Here is an 18579-nt window from a genome sequence, read left to right as displayed (position 1 = left end):
TGGCCACTGCGGAATTCACATGGCGGCTGCAGGCTTCCAAGACCACGTCAGCTCCGCTTGGACACGACACAACACATCAATCATCAAACCAACATATAAACTTCAAAGGTTTTAAATCTTTAAAAATTAAGCAACCAAGGGTTGTCGTCCCACGCAAAGTTTATCCCAATCAAAGTTGAGACTCGATTTGTAATTACACATTTGAACTACGCATTTGAACTTTGTCAATGTCTAACATTACAAAAGATGAATATTTCGAGTTAAAACCCTTTTTCTGTTAATGATAAACGATTTCCGCCAAATCTCGTACTAAACCTGATTTAAATCATGAATAAACCGATAACCCGACAAAACATAATGTAGACCCAAATCAGACCCGACTTCTTTACTAACCCAAGTTATCAAACCTTCTCAAACATAAGGAAAGTTTTAGAATCCAAAGTATTTAGGATTTGGTAACTCTTTTGCAACTTCCATGAAAAAAAAAAAAAACATAAGTAAAGGTTTTTGACATACAAGAATCAACAAACCTGGTGGACATCACATCAACCAACAACTCACTTAAAATTGTTGACCTATAAAATGAAACGACGTATCTTTATCTTTCCGGCGACATCATCAGCCGCCGGCGACTTTAGCTTTCTAACTCTGGTTGCAGTTTCATAAAGGGTTGGTGGCTAATTTTTTCTAGAAAATATAATTTTTTTTCTTCTAAATTCCATTTTCTTAACTCTGCCCTCACCAACTCCTCCCACCTTCTCTCACCCGCCTCTCTCGTTTACAAATTCCCTCAAAGGTCGAATCTTTATCTCTCCTATCACCAACCCACATTCTCCAATGGCGACTCAGAGCTCCGCCGCCGTCATTTCCGCCACTTCTGCCGCCGGTAGAGTCGAATCATTCCCAGATTCAAAGAAGCCAATCGGGTCAGTTCGTTTCCAACCCCTTCGTCTCTCCCTCTCGTGAGTTTTTTTTCCTGATCACTGTTTTGATTAGAAATCTGAATCATTGATCAAAATTTAGACTTTTTTCAGTTGTTTGATTACTGTTTCTTTAGATTGAGGTGGTCAATGTAGTTGATTTTGGTCTTGTATCTGTGATGGTTAGGTACTGTAAGTCAGGGAATATGTCATCTAGAATCTGTGCTATGGCCAAACCAAATGATGTTGAGACTCTGTCATCATCATCATCAGTAGATATGTCACTTAGCCCGCGAGTTCAATCCTTAAAACCTTCCAAGACTATGGTTATAACCGATCTTGCAGCTACTCTTGTTCAATCCGGTGTTCCCGTTATCAGACTAGCTGCAGGAGAACCCGATTTCGATACTCCAAAAGTCGTAGCTGAGGTTAATACCTTTCTCCTAGTGGTTTATGTTCTGTTCTGTTTCCCTCCTCTCTGTGGTTTGTTCTGAATCAACAATTGTTTCCTATAGGCCGGGGTCAATGCGATTCGAGAAGGTTTCACTAGGTATACGTTAAATGCAGGTATTACGGAACTCAGAGAAGCGATTTGTCGCAAGTTAAAAGGTATAAAGAAACACCTTTACTTTGTAAATCAGTTATGGCGAAACGGAGTTTAAATTGTTTGTATTCGGGTTTTTTCAGAGGAGAACGGATTGTCTTATGCTCCGGATCAGATCTTGGTTAGTAATGGAGCTAAACAAAGTCTCTTACAAGCAGTGCTCGCAGTTTGTTCTCCTGGAGATGAAGTAATTAAAACCAATCTTTTCTTCCGATCTTTTTTTTTCTTCTTTCGATATGATTTTGTTTATAACAATGAATTGTATTTCCCTTAACAGGTTATAATTCCTGCACCGTATTGGGTGAGTTACACAGAACAGGCGAGATTGGCTGATGCAACACCCGTGGTTATTCCTACCAAGATTTCTAATAATTTCTTGTTGGATCCAAAGGACCTTGAGTCTAAATTGACTGAAAAATCTAGACTTCTAATTCTCTGCTCTCCTTCCAACCCTACTGGATCTGTTTACCCCAAGAGTTTGCTTGAAGAGATTGCACGGATCATTGCTAAGCATCCAAGACTTCTGGTATATAGCAATAAAACGCTCCTTGGTCTTTTTCAGTTTGTTTGTTTTTGCTCAACTGTTTAAGCTGAAAAAAAACTCTGTTTCCTTCATTTCTTTTATAGGTGCTTTCGGATGAAATATATGAACACATTATTTATGCACCGGCAACACACACAAGTTTTGCTTCTTTGCCAGACATGTATGAAAGAACTTTGACAGTAAACGGTTTCTCAAAGGTAAAAGTATTTATCACTGAGTTGCTTCTAATGTCAACCGAACAAATTCTTTGCTGATCATATGATATGTAAAGGCTTTCGCAATGACGGGTTGGAGGCTTGGATATCTTGCTGGTCCTAAACATATTGTTGCAGCTTGCAGTAAATTACAAGGCCAGGTATCTACATATAAACATATTTCTCTCTAAATCTTTATCGAAAAAAGCAGCGATCATGAGAGGAAATCGGTTCTGGTTTTTGTTTAAAGGTTAGTTCAGGAGCTAGTAGCATTGCTCAAAAAGCAGGTGTTGCTGCACTTGGGTTAGGAAAAGCTGGAGGAGAAACAGTTGCAGAGATGGTTAAAGCATATAGAGAACGACGAGATTTCTTGGTTAAAAGCTTAGGTGAAATCGAAGGTGTTAAGATCTCTGAACCTCAGGTACTTCTCCTTATATCTTCGAAGCTATTACTGGCTAGTTTCTTTTTCTTGACTGTTGGCATTGTTTACTTGTAGGGAGCTTTTTATCTGTTTATTGACTTCAGTGCTTACTATGGATCAGAAGCTGAAGGTTTTGGTTTGATCAATGATTCGTCATCTCTTGCATTATACTTTCTTGACAAGTTTCAGGTAAACATCGTCTACAAAATGTTCTTCTTTACTCTCAAGAAGCACAAAACAGCTCTTGAACTTAGTCTTAGGAAAGATTTGGACCTTTTTTAGTTTTTTAACAAGTTCATATGTTTGACTCTGTTTGTTTTAAAGGTTGCAATGGTTCCTGGTGATGCTTTTGGAGATGATAGTTGTATCCGAATATCTTATGCCACATCTCTCGACGTTCTACAAGCCGCAGTTGAGAAGATCAGAAAAGCCCTTGAGCCACTCCGTGCCACTGTCTCCGTGTAACGATTCGGACACAGAAATGTTTTTTGAATGTTTATGATATGTTGTAACTTATATATCAGCTTTGTCTTCATTCCAATAAAAAGCCCTCTCTTTATACTTTGTTCTTTCCTTCAAGTTCATGTAACCGACCAACCATAAACCATTCTCTTCATTGTAAATCATTTATTAGAATTTAAGGTTGCTTCATGCTTGAGTTATAAAACATTCAAGATTCTCGAGATGAAGTCATAGATTCTTCTCGAAGAAAATAAGTCACTTATAAGATCATGACAAAAGAACCATATTTTACCCTTTCATTTTCTCTAAAATCATTAGCTTTTTATCTACAGATTAAAAACTTTATGTTGTAAACCACATTACGGATGAACTCCATAACCGTAGCCCATGTCCATGTTTTAGAAGGCCCATGTCTATCATCTAGAAGATTCGCCCAATGACGGTTTATGTTAGTCTTTGTGGGCTTTGGGCTTTAGGGTTTCCTAGTCCAATTGGGATTTGTCTCCCTTATTGTGTATATATATAAGTTGTAACCTCATTCATTAATAAGAGAAAACACGAGATTCATAACACGTTATCAGCACGATAGCCTCTAAATCCCTTAGCTAAAGATCTGACACATAAACCCTAATCTCACGATTTCTCTATCTCCATCAAACCCCTAAAACGCAAAGAAATCTGCCTCAGAACTTCAAAGAGGTCGTTCTCTCAAATCGTGAGGACCCAGAAAACAAGCAAGATATCAAATCGAAGCCCTCGCCGAGACGAATCCATCAGTGCAAACGGCTTGTCGATCTAACCACCGACGCGCCCTCACGCACAGATACAGTGTGCGCCGATTTGTTTTGAAAACCCTAGTTCGTCCGTCCGTTTGCTTTCCCCTTTGCTCGGCGATTCCTTCCAAGGACCATACGCTCGTGACAAGTTGAAAACTGAGGTCTTTAGCTCCCAGTTCATTACCATACAACCCCATAAGGTGAAAGGTAACATCAAAACCCTAAAGCTAAAGAACCAACAACTGAACTTGAAAGTTAAGCAAAGAGAAACCCTAAAACGAATGATGATTGATTAAGTGATTGTTTTACTTGTATGATTCGATTGCTTGCTTGATCTGATTGCTTGTTTGTTTTCGCTTGTTCGTTTGCCTGAGTTGTTTAGGTTGCTAGAAAGTTCTTATTGCTTAAACCTAAATCGCAAATCGAAAACACTTAAGATATGGCTGAAACTTTTAAGAAAACTAAAACCCCTAACTCGCCTATCTAAAAGAAACTTAAATCAAGAATCGGAAACCTTTAAAAGCTACATCCGAAACCTAAAACCCTAAAGTATAAAATCGATTGATTGAGGTTGCTTAAGTTGTTTAGATTGATTGTTTCTATGATTGGTTGCATGCATAAATTGATAGAAATCAAAACCTAAAATCGCATGAACCCTCAAACCCTAGAAACCTAGAAATAGAAACCTAGAAAAGGAAGAATCCTATTCTAAATATGAAAAGCAAAATCCTAAAGAAAGCAGGAAAACCTAAATAAAATCCTAAATCCTATTGTAAATAGGAAATTTTAAAATACCCTAAATCCTAATTAAATTAAGAAATTCATAAATCCTATTCAAGATAGGAAAACCTTAAGAAATAGAAAATTTCCAAATCCTAAATAAAATAGGAAATCTTAAAAATCTAAAATCATAAGTGAAATAGGAAAATTAATCCTAGAGTAAAGAGGAAAGTAAATCCTAAAAGGAAAAGGAAAAATTAATCCTAATTAAAAGAGGAAATCTAATCCTAAGCAAAAGAGGAAATCTAATCCTAAGCAAAAGAGGAAAGTCAAATCCCTAAGTAAATCGATTCATGGTTTGGTCTCAAATACCGCATGACACTAACGATTACATGATTTTGACTCAAAACTTTTCCTTCTAGATGTTGAATTACAACTTGTATTTTACTGCCCTAAATCTCTTAGGAGATAATTATTTAAAATGGGCAATGGATACTAAGATTATCCTAAAAGTCAAAAGGACTTGGTGAATGTATCTAATAAGGCAATAATGCCAAGAGAGAAAGATAGATACAAGGCAATATTAGCCACCATCTTATTGAGAGTCTCATAATCCAGGACTATAAGTCCGTGGATGAGTCTATTGCTAGATGAGCAAAATAATGACTTACTGATAAAAACAGTGAATTACGACCTCATAGATTAACCCCATTACCTGATGCCAATAAGGCCGCAGAGGATAAGAAATAATCCAAAGAATCTAACCACGTCTAAAGTAATAGACCACACGGCCGTAGCCGTAGTGGATGGAAAGGATGTGGTTGTGGCCACTATAACTCATCCGGCCGTGGGAACCACTATAACCGTGGATGTAGACCCAATTCCGGCCGTGATCGAGGGCGAGGACGATGTGGTATTTTCAAACCACAACACTCGACCAAATGAGTATTGCATAGATGTGGAATGGGGAACCATTGGGCTAAGATATGTAGGACTTCCAAACATCGTTGTGACCTCTATCAAGAGAGTGTGATATGGAAGAATCCTAAAGCCCATTTGGTATATAAAAATGGTGAACATGATCAAGATGATCTAATAGAGTATGAGACTTCTGATTGCCTAAAAGAATCAAGTTGATAATACTGAGTTCGACATCAAAACCTCTATGTTTTCTTTGCATTTTATGTTTTCATTTATTGTTATTTCCTTGAATTTATTTTATATTATTTTATGTTTAAAACATGATTTTTGTCCATATAAGAAATGGCCGAGGACAAGAACATATTTGTGGTGGATAGTGGAGCCACACAAAAGATAAGAGATATTTTCCTAAATCTCATAATGAAAAAATGCCAATATTAGCACTATAGCGGGTATAGCAAATCTTATTGAGGGCTATGGCCAAGCCCATATTCTATTACCAAATGGCACGCATCTTGAACTAAGAGATGCCTTATATTCATCCAGTTTCAAAGCAATAAGATTGAATGGTTTCCATATTGAAACAAAGGGTGAAGGGAACAAAGAATTCCTAAATATAATTGAGATCACCAAAGGACATAAGAAAGTCCTAGAGCCTATACCCGCATTATCCACTGGTCTCTACTATGCTAAAATCGATATGATCGAAACTAATATGGCAATGAACAAAGAGTTCATCGAGAAATTCACTTTATGGCATGACCGGCTTGGCCATCCGGGTCATAGTATGATGCGTAAACTAATAACTAATTCAAAGGGGCACACCCTAAAAGAGAAAAGAGTTATCCCTAAGAATCTCACGTGTGAAGCATGTTCACAAGGGAAACTCATTATAAGGCCATCACCGGCTAAGGTAAATATAGAAACCTTAAACTTTCTGGAAAGGATACAACGAGATATATGTAGACCAATACACCCACCATGTGGGACATTTAGATATTACATGGTCCTCATTGATGCATCGACAAGATGGTCGCATGTTTGTTTATTATCCTCTAGAAACCAAGCGTTTGCTAGGTTGTTGGCCCAGATCATAAGACTGAGAGTCCATTTTCCAGATTTTCCGCTTAAGACTATACGTCTAGATAATGCCGGTGAATTAACGTCCCAAGCATTTAATGACTAATGTATATCCATGGGGGTAAGTGTGGAACATCTCGTGGCACATGTACATACACAGAATGGATTAGCGGAATCCTTCATTAAACGAATTCAATTGATAGTTCGACCATTACTCATGAGGTCGAAGCTTCCAGTAGCCGCTTGGGGACACGCTGTTTTACATGCATCAGAGCTTATACGCATAAGGCCATCTAGTGAACATAAATATTCACCATCCCAATTACTCATGGGTCATGAGCCAGACATATCCCATCTAAAGACTTTCGGGTGTGCCGTATATGTACCGATTGCTCCACCACATAGAACAAAGATGGGACCTAAAAGGAGGATGGGAATATATGTTGGATTTGATTCTCCTACCATTATTAAGTATCTAGAGCCAACTACGGGTGATCTATTTAAGGCTAGATACGCGGATTGTCATTTTAATGAATCCGAATTTCCTACTTTAGGTGGAGAGACAAACAAGCTGGTCAAAGAAATATCATGGAATCAAACATCCTTAAATTGGCAAGATCCTCGGACTTTGATGTGTGATTCAGAGGTCCATAAGATAATAAATTTGCAAAAGCTAGCTAATGAATTGCCAGATTCCTTTGATGACCCAAAGAGAGTTATAAAAGCGTACATACCAGCTTGTAATGCACCAGTACGTATTGATGTTCACAAGGAACACAATCAAGTTGCTACAGAGTCTAGACAACGTAAGAAACGTGGTAGACCAATAAGTTCCAATGATAAAAACCCTCGGAAATTAAATAAAGGTGCAATAGGAATCCGAGGTTACTAAGGAAACCATCCTAGACATGGAGATAAGGCCGGCCGGCTCTAAGGTACAGGTACCATATAATGTAGCTTGGGACGCCAAGCTGCAAAGTATTAAAGGTCCTGACCATAATAAATCTCAAATCGATTATATCATGTCTGGAACATAATGGAACATATAAGAAATGTCGACATAAGATGATTTTGCATGCAAGGTAGCACTTGAATTTATGAATATAAATGAGGATCAGGAGTCCACGTCTATACTAGAGTTTACTCAAAGACTTGATTGATTAAATGGTACAAGACCATAAAACGTGGAGCTAAGAATCATTAAGAAAAGGAATGAGTTTGGTCCGACCTTAAGGACACCATTCGATGTAAAAACCAGTAGGACACAAATGGGTCTTTGTGAAGAAGAGAAATGAGAATAATGAAATCGTGAGATATAAGGCACGACTTATAGCACAAGGATTCTCACAAAGACCGGGGATAGATTATGAAGAAACATACTCCCCTGTGGTGGATGCTATGTCTGGCTATATAAAGAAAAAGATTTGATTTGCGGCTAATGGATGTAATGCCTGCATATTTATATAAGTTCACTGGATAATATATGAGATTACCAGAGGGTATTGAGCTCAAAGATAAGAAAGATTCTCGAGAATATCACTGCATAAGGCTGGACAAATCCTTTCATGGACTTAGACCAAATGGGCGTATGGAATGTTATAAATGATCCCATTAGTCCATGCATTTTCATAAAGATGTTTGCAAACAAAGGATTTGTAATCATAGTAGTGTATATGAATAATTTAAACCTCTGGGTAATCGACCAAACAGTTGAGTATATCTAAAAGAAAGACCTAGACAATAATTAAGTTCTGTTTGAGATTACAACATGAGTACATGAATAATGGAATCCTTCTGCATCAAAAGGCATATACTGAAAAGTACTCAAGGATATTTAATAAGGACCAGGCCCGCCCATTGACCAGGCCCAATGGTGGTGAGAAGCCTTGGATTGGATAGTGATCCATTCGGTCCAAAGAAGGACGAGGAAGAAGTTCTCGGTCCTAAACTGCCATACCTCAGTGCCATATGAACATTAATGTACTTGGCTAGCCACACTAGACCAGACATATGTTTTACCGTGAACCTCCTTTGTCTAAATTTAGTTCATGATCAACCCAAAGGCACTAGAAAAGTTTGAAGGAAGGTTTGGTTAAATTTTAAAGTTTATTCTTCCTACTTTGTTTATTTGGGTTTATTCTATACTGATCTAACCAAAGAAGGTCTAGTTTGCTTTGGTTTAGTTTGTTTTGCTGATGCAGGTAAGATCAAATTATGGCATGGTCAATAAATAGGAACTACGTGTGGCTTGATCCCTTCCAAGGGTACGTAGGCAGCCTTCTTCAAGGCGCAACTACTACAACATCAAAGACCATCATATGTGAAGACAACGTAACCATGTATCGCTCAGCTCAAGGACGGCTACATCAAGGGAGATCGGACAAAGCACATTCTACCTAAGTTCTTCTTCACGCATGACCTACAAAAGGATGGTGAAGTTCAAGTGGTGCAAGTTCGTTCAAGCAACAACTCAGCCGATCTCTTCACTAAAGCACTACCGACAACAACATTGAGGAAGCTCATGCATCAAATTGGAATGCGGAGACTTAAGAACTTGCAGGGATGACCAAAACAGGGGGAGTAATGCGTGCTGTACTCTTTTTCCTTCACCGTGATTTTGTCCCAATGGATTTTCCTGGTAAGGTTTTAATGAGGCAGCATCCCCAAGCGCATTACAAAGATCCTTTGGCATCTACACGGTTATGTCATCCAAGGGGGAGTGTTGTAAACCACATTACGGATGGACTCCATAACCGTGGCTCATGTCCATGTTCTAGAAGGCCCATGTCTATCTTCTAGAAGATTCGCCCAATGACGGTTTATGTTAGTCTTTGTGGGCTTTGGGCTTTAGGGTTTCCTAGTCCAATTGGGATTTGTCTCCCTTATTGTGTATATATATAAGTTGTAACATCATTCATTAATAAGAGAAAACACGAGATTCATGACACTTTAAACATATTTTTTTCATAATATTTTTGACGATTATTAAAAATCATCATACCGGATTCTGACATCCACCATGATCAAAATCATTTATTGTAAATATTTGTAGTCCGAGATATCGTTTTCTTGAATCAAAGTTTTAGTATGTGAATTATGAAATAATTAAAAATAATAATGTGTGTCCAGACATAATTGATGTTAAATCACGACCAAAGTAACTAATTGACCCTAGAAACTTCTCAAATTATTCAATCAGAGATGATCATATTCATAAAGTAAAAAGTGAAAGCAAATAAATAGGCAAAAACATAAATTAAATAAAGCTAGTTCTGTTCTGTGGCTTGAAAAGGGAGAAGAAAAAAAACTGTTGGTTGAAATTATTGATTTGTTATCAAAACGTACGTATGGTCACTGCTTTATCAAAATTCAAAAATAATCATTTTCTTTACTACATCATAGATTGACATGCATGCAGATCCGTGATAGTATGAACTCAGACATGAAAACATTCATCAACTACAAAATTTAGAATTTGTTTAGTCATTTCTAATATATAGGACCACTCATGCATGTTTACCCAAAGTAAGTAATAACCCCACTTTTTGGCTTTTGCTTTAACCACAAAGGCACAAACCATCACGTACGCTTTTGGTTTGTGGTCACTGCTTCGGCTGCTGCCTTATTTTTGTCATCTACAGTCACTCTGACTCACTCACAAGGTCCACAATTATTCACGACTCTTTGACAACGACGTTTCTAACCCTCGTGATTAATTAATGATATCGCTAGGACAATGTTTCACCATCAAAATTTAAACATATAAACAAGGCAAGTGGTGGTGTAGTACGTATCAGATTTCAGTCTTACTAAAAGAAGTTGAATCCTTCATTCTTAGTTCATTTTTTTTTTCTTAGTTCAATTTTTTTGTTTAGTCCAATCGTTTAATGATCCATGGTCCAATGTTATTTATAGATCGCTAATTTGATCTTAGGCTTCGAAAGGAAACAGAACTGCATGGTGCGGTGCAATTCCAACAGTAACAAAAATATATGCATATGTTTAGTTCAATCGTGTATGTTACTATTAGAATCGCACCGCATTTTATCTGTAGTTAAACCGTACGTCTCTATTGGAAGCCTTAAACTTCTTGGTTAAACAAACAAAAACGTTGAAACATAGACGTACTAGATAGACTAGAGTTGCATTCTCTTCTCTTTATTTACATGCATCTCTAGATTTATCGAAACCAAGTTTAAAATTGGTCGACAATTATTTTACCATCTCCAGTATAAAGTAGTCAATAATTTGTCATTGGAGGACCTACTTGGCCCCAGTTCAAGAAATGGTCGCTACTTTACCGTTAAACCTACTCACGCGCCATCACCAAACGTGACAGCACATCTTCGCCACGTGTCACCCAACAACCAAACAACAAATCGCGCGTGGCATCCACGCCTTTCTTAGTTACGAAACGATGTCGTTTGAACTGCAGTGTCCCACGACAACAACCGCTTCTTCTTCTTCTTCTTGCTCATCCTCGGGGGTCTTCGAGAGTATGTATGTCTTCACAGATTTAGAAAAGAAACTTGTCTTCACGTTAATCACGCCACGTGTATGGACCCAACTTCCAACGTGTCTCTCACATTCTCGAATTCACCACCTCACACGTGTGAACCAAACACGTGTGGCTTAGTGGCTCTCGTCCTCTCTGGGCTTTAGACTGGGCTCGAACCATCTCCATTCGCTGTGTATGAAATTCCATCGATAACTCCGAAAACCCGCCACGTGTCCTCCCTCCTCTGTTTCTCGTCTATATATCATCGCTCTTGTTCGTCCATTCGAGATCACACAACCACCAAACACAGAGCTTCAAGATACAAACATTTCTTATATACACAAAGAAAATGTTCATCGAGAGCTTTAAAGTAGAGAGCCCAAATGTCAAATACACAGAGAATGAGATTCATTCGGTGTACGATTACGAAACAACAGAGGTCGTCCATGAGAATCGTAACGGTACATATCAATGGATTGTGAAGCCAAAGTCTGTCAAATACGATTTCATAACAGAAACTCGTGTCCCCAAATTAGGGTAAATAAAAAATCCAAAAAGTTTGAATCTTTCACTTGTTTTCTGTAGTTTCAGATCAAGAATTCATATGGGTCGGTGTTAAAATTCACATTTTGAAACTTTTGTGTGGATAGGGTTATGCTTGTTGGTTGGGGAGGAAACAATGGATCAACACTAACCGCTGGTGTCATTGCTAACAAAGAGTGAGTAACAAAACAAACAAACACTTTTTTTATGGAATCTTTGATTTTGTTGTTTTGACATTAATTTTGTTGTAGAGGAATCTCGTGGGCGACTAAAGACAAAGTGCAACAAGCTAATTACTTTGGTTCACTAACTCAAGCTTCTTCGATTCGTGTTGGTTCTTACAATGGTGAAGAGATTTACGCTCCTTTCAAGAGTCTTCTTCCAATGGTGAATCCTGATGATGTTGTGTTTGGTGGTTGGGATATAAGTGACATGAATTTAGCTGATGCTATGGCTAGAGCTAGAGTTCTTGACATTGATTTGCAGAAACAACTTAGACCTTACATGGAGAACATGATCCCGCTTCCTGGTATCTATGACCCTGATTTCATTGCTGCGAATCAAGGGTCACGTGCTAATAGCGTGATCAAAGGTACCAAGAAGGAACAAGTTGATCACATCATCAAGGACATGAGGTATAATATATGACCTTACATAACAGAATTGTTAGTTAGTTAGTTAGTGTATTGATGTGTTGGAATATTTTTAGGGAGTTTAAGGAGAAGAACAAAGTGGATAAGTTGGTTGTGTTATGGACTGCAAATACAGAGCGTTATAGCAATGTGATTGTAGGGCTTAATGATACGATGGAGAATCTATTGGCTTCTGTTGAAAAGGACGAGTCTGAGATCTCGCCTTCTACTTTGTATGCTATTGCTTGTGTTCTTGAAGGTATCCCTTTCATCAATGGGAGTCCTCAGAATACTTTTGTCCCCGGTCTTATCGAGTTGGCTATATCGAAGAATTGTTTGATTGGTGGAGATGATTTCAAGAGTGGGCAGACTAAGATGAAATCCGTTTTGGTTGATTTCCTTGTTGGAGCTGGCATCAAGGTAATAGAAATAAAAGCTTGTTTATCAAGTGACCTAACTTTGGTTATTTTTTTGGTTAGTGAAAGAAACTAAGAATGGTTTTGTGGCAGCCTACTTCGATTGTGAGCTATAATCATTTGGGAAATAACGACGGGATGAACCTCTCAGCGCCGCAAACTTTCCGCTCTAAGGAGATTTCAAAGAGCAATGTTGTAGACGACATGGTAGCTAGTAATGGCATCCTCTTTGAGCCCGGTGAACACCCTGACCATGTCGTTGTCATCAAGGTTTGATTTGAATTAGAGGCCAGAGTCATCAATTCCTCCTTTCCTTTTAAGCACATTTTAAAGTCTTAAATCCTGCTATTGTTCTGGATGTTTTGCAGTATGTACCATATGTTGCGGATAGTAAAAGAGCAATGGACGAGTACACGTCTGAGATATTCATGGGAGGGAGAAACACAATTGTGATGCATAACACTTGTGAGGACTCTCTCTTGGCTGCTCCAATTATCTTGGATCTTGTTCTTCTCGCTGAACTCAGCACCAGGATTCAATTCAAAGCCGAAGGAGAGGTTTGTATTCCGTCAGTGAGTAACCAAGTAAAAACGGGATTCGCTTTAAACTGAGTGTTTTTTCATGTTTGAATCTTTTCTATTTCAGGGGAAGTTTCACTCTTTCCACCCGGTAGCTACCATACTCAGTTACCTCACAAAGGCACCTCTTGTACCGCCTGGAACACCGGTGGTTAACGCTCTGTCGAAACAGCGGGCGATGCTGGAAAACATACTCAGGGCCTGCGTGGGGCTTGCGCCAGAGAACAACATGATTATGGAGTACAAGTGAAGGATGAGGAAGAAGAAGTAAAGGTACCTAAGACCTTAGGATGTGAAGAAGACTGCTCCATTGTTTCCTTTATATATATTATATGAATGTGTGTGGGAGAGAGATAATATGGAGAAGCTTAGGGTTAATTTGTGTGATATGGATCTGGTCTGTTTATTTGGTGAGAAGATTTGGATCAAATGTGTAAAAGAATTAAGAGTAACTATGCTTGTGTCTCCTTGTAATATAACCAAATTTATGATCTATGAATATGGATTTTCAAAATCACAATTTCTGTATTTATATCTCATGAAGACAGCAATAAAGACAGAAAGGGCAAAATAATCTCGGAGAAGCTCATATAAATGTCGAAAACATAAGGGCAAAATAATCTCGGAGAAGCTCATATAAATGTCGAAAACATAAAGCTTGGTCTTGTCTAGTTTTTAGAATAACAGAAGAAGCATTAGGAGAATCAACATGTGGCAAGTGAGAGCGTTAATGGGTGAGATCAAGAACTACCAGCAGAAACCATCATGAACTCGCCTTCGCATACCAAAGCGCCACCAACATAAGCTTTACCTTCCATCTTAGCAAGCCCGAACCGTTTCTGGAACTTGAGAAGTGTCATTCTCATGACCAGCGTGTCTCCTGCAATCACTGGTTTGCGGAATCTCACTTTGTCAATACCGGCAAAGAAGAAGTTATCTTGAGAGCCTCCTACTTCCGGCTGCAGCATTACTATACCTCCCACTTGCGCCATTGCCTGCAATACGCAAACTCAAATTTTCAGTGAAATGGTTATCAAGAAATAACACTAATCTCTATCAAAGAAACAAACTTTTATCATCTATCAGGATTCAGAATCCTAAACCTATACCAAATGAGTAAGATCATAAACCTGCATTTTCCATTACGCAAACTTGGGATTTGAGTAGAGCTCAGATAGTTTCACATACTTTCAAGCAAGTTATTAGCATTGTTATCTTGAAGTCCATCAACTATAATATACTCATCACTGTACCAGAGATCAAAAGGACCATTCAGTTACCAATCTATCAGAATTCAGAATCAAAAACCAAACAGCAAACTAGCAGATCATTAACTTATGACCATTTTTAAAACCCATCCTCCACTAACTCTATAGAGAATCCTCAAACACTAGAGCATTTTGATATGTTACATTACCTCAATCATGAGAACACCAGGCATGATGGGTCGTTCAGGGAAATGTCCAGGGAAGAAATTATCATTGATTGTGACATTCTTAATAGCTACAGCTGAAACACCTGGCGTATACTCTATCACTCTATCTACCAGCAGAAACGGAAACCTGAAAATCCAACAAACATCAAACCCAAAAATAAAGATGAAAACTTTAAACATGGGTTTCATCGAAAACTCATCAAATCGTCGAAAGTTGAAGTCTTTTTATTTATTAACCTGTGAGGCAATATCTCTCTGATTTGGTTAATGTCCATTACCGTTGGAAATGCTGGGAATTCTGGAGATTAAGAGAACAGATTAGTGAGAGAATTTGAAAAAATGTCAGAAACCGAGAGATAAATCTTACTGAGTTCGATTGGAGTTTCCTTTTCCGATGAGGTGTTATCGCCATTTGTAGAACAACGAAGCGTGAGAGAATTGGATCGCTTGTTGGGTGGGAGAGAAACAGAGTGAGATCTGGAGGAAGGGAGATGCAGAGGCTGCTGCTGATGATGATGATGATGATGATGACTCAGTGAGTCAGAACTTAGGAAGAGTACCGAGTTGGAAGTAGTAGCCATTGTCGAGAGTTTAGAGAGAATGTGAGATGTTTGTTTTTGCAGGTGAAGAAGCGAGCGGAGAGTACAAAGGTTTGTTTTAGTTGAAGCAGGAGAGATAGTGACAAACTTCTGTTTTGTATATTTTAGCAAAATGGAAATTATATAACAAGATGGCCTATTAGCTCAGTTGGTTAGAGCGTCGTGCTAATAACGCGAAGGTCACAGGTTCGATCCCTGTATAGGCCATTTCTTTTTTTCTTGTAAACCTTTTTGGTTCTCTGTCATTGATAATGTGATAACTGATGATAAGTAGTGTGATCACCAAATAGTCCATTAGCTTACTGGGCCGCACAACCTACATGGGCCATTGATTTAATTTTTTATTTTCCTTTACATAGCCCATTTGCTATGTCATTTTGTAAGGTTTGTACTTTGTATTTCAAAAATAAATAAATAAGAATGTCCTACCAAACTTTGCTGGCAGCTGAGGCATTTGTAGCAGTAAATTAGGTCAGAGTTCATGGACATAAAAAGGCCTGTGATTTCAAACCGTTCGGTTCAATTTGGTTCGGTATTCCGGTTATCGATGTTTTGGTTGAGAGTCAAGGTTACCAAAATTAAACGAACACAAATTTGGTTCTGATTAGTTCGGTTAATAGTTAATTCGGTTTGTTTTTTTTTTGCTTAAATCCGTACCAATTTTGGTTTGGTTTGGTTTGGATAATGATTTTAAAAGGAAATTTGATATAATTTTTGTGAAATTCGGTTTAAATTGATTAGAATTTTTTTATAAAAAAAAAACAACAGAAAAAGATTAACCAAACCGAACCGCTAGCATGACTCATTTCAAAAAATTGCCTATCGAGTCATTTCTATTAACTAATCAAACCCCAAAAAAAATTTCGTTTCGGTTAATAATCTCATGTCTTAGTAAAGTTGTGCACTGTCAAAAGAGGAAGAGTGGGATAGTATAGCAGGATTTTGGAGTTGCATTTATGCACAACCAATGTATATGGAATTTGTTCACTTTGACTAATTTATAAAATAATCAAATATTAGCTGGATCCACAATATTAGGTCAGAGTTCATGAACTTCTTTGCATTGTTTTAGATTATCTTGACCATTAGGTGTGGTGAAAGAGTTGACATTTTAAGAAGTCAACTAGTGTCGATAAAATTAAATAACATAGCAAATGATATTTAAAATATAATGGTTATAGTTTTCTTGGTTGTAATGATTGTAAATGTCTAGTTGTCTACTAATTGTTGACAAGAAATATGTAGAATGTTTAATTCCTTATAATTGTTGACAAGAAAGATGTAGAATTTTTACCTCTTTGGTGAAAATTATTATGATGTGGTGTATATAAGTGTCAACACTATACACCACCACAATCCTAGTAAATTGTTATAACGTTAGAAAAATAGATTGATTTTTGTTTGTGGGTTAGGAATTAACCATGTTTACGAAAAGTTTGGAAGAGAAAAAAAAATGTAAATATATCCATTTTGGCGAAAAACAATTGTCATCTATTTCATTAGACAAATTAATGAATCCTCTATTTTGCATTGACCAAAACATTGTAGTCTTTTTTAGACAATAGTTTCCTCAAGAGTAATAATGTTAATGGGTATCTAATAAACCATCAAGGCATTAACTGAAAACGACCTCATTCTAACATAATTCACCAATTTGACATCAAAATCATAAACTTTTAAGTCAAGATCTTCTTCAAAATGAAGTTAAAACTTTAAGTACCAAAATTTGATTTGAAGAAAGTTGACTGAACAACCGCAAGAAGCGTAAATGTACTAAAACCATATGAATTTACTAACGAAGAATCAATATGTAACGTGAAACTTTACAAAGGAGAAATCTAGTGGAGTTTAGCAAACGAAATCGATTTTATGAATGGACCACATATTAAATTACATTAAAAATCTCATAATTTGTAAATTTAATACCTTATTTATTTGCCACACACCAACATTCACATGGATCATTTTCATTCAGAAAAAAAAACATTCACATGTATGATGTTATTAGTATTATAACCCATTCCATTTTGCTCTACCCCGTACTTTGAATGCATTTGTCCAAATAAAACTACAATTTTCATAATATAATAAGGTGCCATATTCCAAGAGTTATATCTGCCTTTCACTTGATGGTTAAATACTTCCATGGTTGGAAAGCAAATTGGCCTTTCAACGAATCCTAGAATCAACAATTCACTTGTTTTGCTTTTTAGCTCCTACAAAATTCTTTTTTTTTTTTTTTTTCGTCTGAATAATTAATGAAATATAACCAAGGGAGAAATACAAAGTTGGGATACATGGTGAAATACTAACGCCGGCGGGACTCTAACTCCCGGAAAACTAAGCCGGCGGGTACATGGAAACCCCCAGAGACAAAAGCCAAAAAATGAAGACATAAAAGAAGGAAAACCTTAAAGTACACGGAAATGCTAATATCTAAGACTCAAGCAACACAACTGCAAACTCTTCACGAAAAGAATCCGACGAACATTTCCATAGAACATTTTGGGCGCTGGAAAGTGGTTACAAACAGGAGCAACCAGAGGACCCATCATTAGATTGCCTTTACAAGAAGGCCCGAGAAGGATACAAAAACAAGCTCACACAACCACACCCCGAGCAGAAACGAGCACAGATAAAAGAGGATCAGAGCACAGATCCTAATCATCACTACCACACCAGAAACCAGAGAAGACAAGCAGCTCCTACAAAATTCTATATCTAAATAATATTTTTAGTAATTACTTAGTTATTTTCAGGGTATATATATTCTGAATATATAATTAAATAAAAGTTAAAAAAAAAAAATTAAATGTGGAAAGCATGTAGCTATAATAACTCCCCAACCAACCATGTGTTTTAATTTTCACCACTTTATCTTCAACCTTATCATCATATATATATTTTGAAAATTTCTAACAAACATACAATTTACCAAATAATTTTAGAATTAGACTGAATTTTGATCTAAAAGTATAGTTACCAAATAAAACCTATAGTTACATGATCAGGTCACTAAACAAATTTTAAAATTTCAACTTGTGGAAGTTGTGATTAATTTGATGGTAAGCTCGTTTTCCATCATACAGAAAAGTGGTTCAAAATTATTTCAATTATTCTCCAACATTTAATCATATATTACGTGTTAAACTTCAAAGTAAAACATGTCTACTAAATACAACCAAAAACCATATATTTTATTTCTCGGAAACGGCTAGATCCAAAGCACATGTAGA

General features: G+C 37.2%; 4 protein-coding genes and 1 non-coding gene across 6 annotated transcripts; 3 read left to right on the top strand and 2 right to left on the bottom strand.

Moving 5' to 3' along the window:
• Positions 1-521: 521 nt before the first annotated feature.
• LOC9316505 (bifunctional aspartate aminotransferase and glutamate/aspartate-prephenate aminotransferase) lies at positions 522-3350 on the top strand. 2 transcript variants are annotated; one of them, XM_021029444.1, is made up of 10 exons: positions 522-926; positions 1108-1348; positions 1436-1529; positions 1608-1711; positions 1802-2050; positions 2152-2265; positions 2340-2423; positions 2513-2683; positions 2759-2872; positions 3008-3350. In XM_021029444.1, exons 1-10 carry the CDS (start codon positions 838-840, stop codon positions 3146-3148), a joined length of 1401 nt encoding a protein of 466 aa, XP_020885103.1. In that variant the 5' UTR covers positions 522-837; the 3' UTR covers positions 3149-3350. The 2 variants fall into 2 exon arrangements, with proteins under 2 accessions (XP_020885103.1, XP_002880438.1); XM_002880392.2 differs by having other exon boundaries at positions 523-962.
• A 7380-nt stretch (positions 3351-10730) lies between these two features.
• Positions 10731-11261, bottom strand: LOC110229081. Its single transcript, XM_021027922.1, is given in 3 exon segments — positions 10731-11002; positions 11005-11068; positions 11070-11261. Coding segments are annotated over 3 exon segments (162 nt in total). The 5' UTR covers positions 11121-11261; the 3' UTR covers positions 10731-10955.
• Positions 11262-11389: 128 nt separating this feature from the next.
• On the top strand, positions 11390-13829 carry LOC9314671 (inositol-3-phosphate synthase isozyme 2). Its single transcript, XM_002880391.2, has 7 exons — positions 11390-11677; positions 11791-11859; positions 11935-12318; positions 12393-12735; positions 12825-13001; positions 13100-13288; positions 13377-13829. The coding sequence occupies exons 1-7, from the start codon at positions 11490-11492 to the stop codon at positions 13557-13559; spliced, it is 1533 nt and encodes a 510-aa protein (XP_002880437.1). The 5' UTR covers positions 11390-11489; the 3' UTR covers positions 13560-13829.
• An 86-nt stretch (positions 13830-13915) lies between these two features.
• LOC9316504 (3-hydroxyacyl-[acyl-carrier-protein] dehydratase FabZ) lies at positions 13916-15394 on the bottom strand. The gene is made up of 4 exons (XM_021027921.1): positions 15112-15394; positions 14982-15042; positions 14727-14871; positions 13916-14304 (listed from the first exon to the last, which is right to left on the bottom strand). The coding sequence occupies exons 1-4, from the start codon at positions 15323-15325 to the stop codon at positions 14050-14052; spliced, it is 675 nt and encodes a 224-aa protein (XP_020883580.1). The 5' UTR covers positions 15326-15394; the 3' UTR covers positions 13916-14049.
• An 82-nt stretch (positions 15395-15476) lies between these two features.
• On the top strand, positions 15477-15550 carry TRNAI-AAU. The gene has a single exon. It is a non-coding gene; the product is annotated as a tRNA-Ile (tRNA).
• The last annotated feature ends 3029 nt before the right edge of the window (positions 15551-18579 follow it).

The sequence above is a fragment of the Arabidopsis lyrata genome (assembly GCF_000004255.2).
Source record: "Arabidopsis lyrata subsp. lyrata unplaced genomic scaffold ARALYscaffold_4, whole genome shotgun sequence".
Taxonomy (NCBI): domain Eukaryota; kingdom Viridiplantae; phylum Streptophyta; class Magnoliopsida; order Brassicales; family Brassicaceae; genus Arabidopsis; species Arabidopsis lyrata.
This window is presented reverse-complemented; position numbering and strand designations above follow the sequence as displayed.

Coding starts and splice junctions, on each gene's coding strand:
- LOC9316505 (XM_002880392.2), top strand. CDS start 838: ATGGCGACTCAGAGCTCCGCCGCCGTCATTTCCGCCACTTCTGCCGCC. Junction 963..1,107: donor CCCCTTCGTCTCTCCCTCTC/GTGAGTTTTTTT, acceptor TGTGATGGTTAG/GTACTGTAAGTCAGGGAATA. Junction 2,051..2,151: donor CTAAGCATCCAAGACTTCTG/GTATATAGCAAT, acceptor TTTCTTTTATAG/GTGCTTTCGGATGAAATATA.
- LOC9314671 (XM_002880391.2), top strand. CDS start 11,490: ATGTTCATCGAGAGCTTTAAAGTAGAGAGCCCAAATGTCAAATACACA. Junction 12,319..12,392: donor CACATCATCAAGGACATGAG/GTATAATATATG, acceptor GAATATTTTTAG/GGAGTTTAAGGAGAAGAACA. Junction 13,002..13,099: donor ACCATGTCGTTGTCATCAAG/GTTTGATTTGAA, acceptor GATGTTTTGCAG/TATGTACCATATGTTGCGGA.
- LOC9316504 (XM_021027921.1), bottom strand. CDS start 15,325: ATGGCTACTACTTCCAACTCGGTACTCTTCCTAAGTTCTGACTCACTG. Junction 14,872..14,981: donor AGAGAGATATTGCCTCACAG/GTTAATAAATAA, acceptor TTGGATTTTCAG/GTTTCCGTTTCTGCTGGTAG. Junction 14,305..14,726: donor CTGGTGTTCTCATGATTGAG/GTAATGTAACAT, acceptor TGCGTATTGCAG/GCAATGGCGCAAGTGGGAGG.